The sequence below is a fragment of the Penaeus vannamei genome, chromosome 43, assembly GCF_042767895.1.
Source record: "Penaeus vannamei isolate JL-2024 chromosome 43, ASM4276789v1, whole genome shotgun sequence".
NCBI lineage: Eukaryota > Metazoa > Arthropoda > Malacostraca > Decapoda > Penaeidae > Penaeus > Penaeus vannamei.
This window is the reverse complement of record NC_091591.1, coordinates 23,748,436-23,752,259: the sequence shown is the minus strand read 5'-3', so window position 1 is coordinate 23,752,259 and position 3,824 is coordinate 23,748,436. Positions and strand designations below refer to the sequence as shown.

Sequence of the window (3,824 nt, the reverse complement as noted above, 5' to 3'; positions counted from 1 at the left end):
AACAATAATAAATCAGTGATAATAAGAAATAATGCTAATGGAAATCATAATAATGAGCGATGACAACAACAACAAACAACACAAGAGAAAAAAGAAATCTTGAAATCCTATTTGTTACTCGTCAAGATTATCGCAAACCGTTGCATCATTGCCATATTGTTATAGTGAAACCAACTCGCTGTTTTCGACCTTCCTTGAAACCAGGATTTCAGCGCATCCCCCCTGGAGGTGAATGGAAAGCGATCCTCTATGTAAACCGGTCTTTACACACAGCAAGTTCAGCGAACATTTATAGGACGCTGTTGCTGCTGCTGCTTAGTATTTAAGTTAAATAATCTACCAATTATTATATGGTAGATTATGTTTATTATACCGTCGAGGTAGATTGAATATGTTAATTTATTCATGAGAATAGATTATAAATATCAGTTTTCATTTTTTTTTGTTTATACTCTACCGGTTACCCAATTTCTTGTTTTCATCAGGTTGTTTCACTTATCTATGTTTGTATAAATTAGAAGAATGAAAATAGTGCAATGAAATAACCTAGAATAACCCCATAATTGAGACGTGGCACCTTTCTTTCGTCCGCAGTGGGGCATTGGGTTAACCTACCGCCTCAGTGTCCTACATATTCCCCCGGCGTAAACACCTCGCTCCTTCTCCTGCTTCCGCGGTCACACAATCCATAACATTGTTGAGTTGTCCGAGCATTAAGTGATGGGCATATCACAACATGGTAACGGCGACTCGAAGAAAGATTTCTGTAAAAAGTAAAGAGATATAATAAGACTTGTTTATATAATAGAACTAATTAAATGTAATAGTTGTACAGTGAAGCACTGCGACCGGAGCCGTTTAATACAGTAATTCGAGAAAAGGTCGGTTCCTGAGTTCATGCAAGGACGAAGATGGCGTCCGGTCGACTTCTCGTGCTTCTGGCAGCAGTTAGTGTGATCCTGCAAGCCGGGTCTTCCGTTATAGCTGAAGTCGACGATCATTATTCAGGTTTGGAGACCACAGCGGGAGAGGACCTGCCTGGCGAAGACCTCGGCGCTTCCTCTGACGAACTGGTTGTAAGTCAGGACGAATATGACGATGACCAAATTTCCGACAGTTCTGATAATGATACGATAAGCGACCCAGGGCGTCAGAATAAGCTCATTACGAACGACGACACCTTCACGACCTCGCTCCTGATGGACATTCGGGACATCCTTTACCGGGACAAGGAGCAGAGCAGCCCGCCGGAAGCCGTGACTCAGCAGCTGGAGGACCTGAGCGAGAGCACCAAGGACGCCCTCGAGGGCATGGCGAGCAGCGTCGCGCGCCTGCGGGAAAACACCGACCAGAAGGTGAGTATTGTGCTCGAGACGTTCTCCACCCTCAAGTTGCTCGTCCTGAGCCAGGGGGAGCAGCTGAGGGCGCTCGCGGGGAGGCTGGAGGCGGTGGAGAGCAAGACCACCTCGTTCCACACGGAGATGCGGAGCCTAAAGCGCTCGGTGGAGGAGGTGGAGCTGGCGGTGCGAGAGCGCAAGGCCCAGGCGGACGTGTACGCCTACTTCGGCTCCAACCACCTGGACGACGCGCCGCCCGAGCCGCCCGCCAACCTGACGGACCTCGACGATCGCATTGGGACGGCGAGCCAATCGCTCGACGCCCTCACGTCCAAGATGCAGCTCATCTCCAGCGCCGTCGACACCATCAGGGGCGAGCTGCAGAAGGTGCAGCTGAACGTCACGGACCTCGAAGTAGCTCCCTCGGCCGAGGAAGGAGTCTCAGAGACAACGGCCGGCCCCGCGGCGTGCGAGTGCGACACGGCAGAGCTAGAGGTCTCCGTGGCCAATCTCCGCGAGGATCAGCGCGAGCAGAAGGAGAACCTGCGGGAGATCACGAAGAAGGTGGAGGACCTCGCCGGCCTCCACGACTCGGTGCGGCGCGTGAACGGCCTCGTCACAGCGCACGGAGGCCGTCTGAGGGAGGCCGAGGAAAAGCTGCAGGGCATGACGACGGTGAAGAAGGACGTGGTGGCCGTTCAGTCCAGCCTCCAGCACCTTCAGGAGGAGATGATGGACAGCAAGAGAACTGTCATCACCGGGAACGGCACCGTCAGCGTCAGCATGAATAGTAAGAAATCAGTAACGTTTTCAGATATAGTAAGCACTTCAGTAATATAAGAACATCTACCAGCACATATATATATATATATATATATATATATATATATATATATATATATATATATAATAATAATAATAATAATAATAATAATAATAATAATAATAATCATGCAACTAAAGATATTACACAAACAATGCAAGCTATATCACGGGGGTTCAATAAAGTGCCTGAATATTTTGAGAATTCTATTTTTGGCCAAGTTGACTATTAATTCATCTACGGTTTATATATGCACAGTGCTTACTGGGCAGACTTTATCTTATGCACTTTGAATCTAATACCATCATATTGAAGAATTTTCCATTTTTCATATTCCATTTATCAGTATCTCGACCATACTTAACTTAAATAACCGGATTCATGGGGTCATGATGAGTGATGCAAAGTAAAATTGACCTTATGAGTCTTTTGATAATGAAAATCACTCAAAGACTGAATAAATGAACAATGATATAACACTGAATAAAACCTATCGGAAAATATAACAAACTTTTAGAAATAAATGCATATGCAATTGTGAATAAAAAGTGTACAGCAGTCTTTTAGACAATAAATTATAGCCGACAGAAAGTATAGGTTCGTGTCTATGTAGAGAGTTCCTTGTGTGGACAAAACACCTTACTCATTATATATCTTATAAATGAAATTCTCTCCCTTACATGTAATCGTAAAATAAACCATTTACCCAGGACTAAATAGAAGTAAATAAAAGTTAAGTAGCAAAACAATGCATGAAAATCCACGCCATTGCAGAGCTGTGCGTGTAAATAAAAGATTAATAGCAAAACAATGCATGAAAATCCACGCCATTGCAGAGCTGTGCGTGTAAATAAAAGATTAATAGCAAAGCAATGCATGAAAATCCACGCCATTGCAGAGCTGTGCGTGTAAATAAAAGTTTAATAGCAAAACAATGCATGAAAATCCGCGCCATTGCAGAGCTGTGCGTGTAAATAAAAGTTTAATAGCAAAACAATGCATGAAAATCCACGCCATTGCAGAGCTGTGCGTGTAAATAAAAGATTAATAGCAAAACAATGCATGAAAATTCACGCCATTGCAGAGCTGTGCGTGTAAATAAAAGATTAATAACAAAAAATGCATGAAAATCCACACCATTACAGAGCTGCGTGTGTAAATAAAAGATTAATAGCAAAACAATGCATGAAAATCCGCGCCATTGCAGAGCTGTGCGTGTAAATAAAAGTTTAATAGCAAAGCAATGCATGAAAATCCACGCCATTGCAGAGTTGTGCGTGTAAATAAAAGATCAATAGCAAAACAATGCATGAAAATCCACGCCATAGCAGAGCTGTGCGTGTAAATAAAAGATCAATAGCAAAACAATGCATGAAAATCCACGCCATTGCAGAGCTGTGCGTGTAAATAAAAGATCAATAGCAAAACAATGCATGAAAATCCACGCCATTGCAGATCTGTGCGTGTCAATAAAAGATTGATAGCAAAACAATGCATGAAAATCCACTCCATTGCAGAGCTGCGCGTGTAAATAAAAGATCAATAGCAAAACAATGCATGAAAATCCACGCCATTGCAGAGCTGCGCGTGTAAATAAAAGATTGATAGCAAAACAATGCATGAAAATCCACTCCATTGCAGAGCTGCGCGTGTAAATAAAAGAT

At 43.3% G+C, this 3,824-nt stretch overlaps 1 protein-coding gene across 2 annotated transcripts in view; it reads left to right on the top strand.

Moving 5' to 3' along the window:
- Positions 1 to 626: 626 nt before the first annotated feature.
- The window catches only part of LOC113826065 (C-type lectin domain family 4 member M), an 8,211-nt gene continuing 5,013 nt past the window's right edge, over positions 627 to 3,824 (top strand). For both annotated transcript variants that reach the window (XM_070118791.1, XM_027378939.2), the window contains exon 1: positions 627 to 2,127. In XM_070118791.1, the coding sequence (XP_069974892.1) occupies positions 912 to 2,127 (1,216 nt within the window). In that variant the 5' untranslated portion in view covers positions 627 to 911. The remainder of the gene's footprint in view (positions 2,128 to 3,824) is intronic.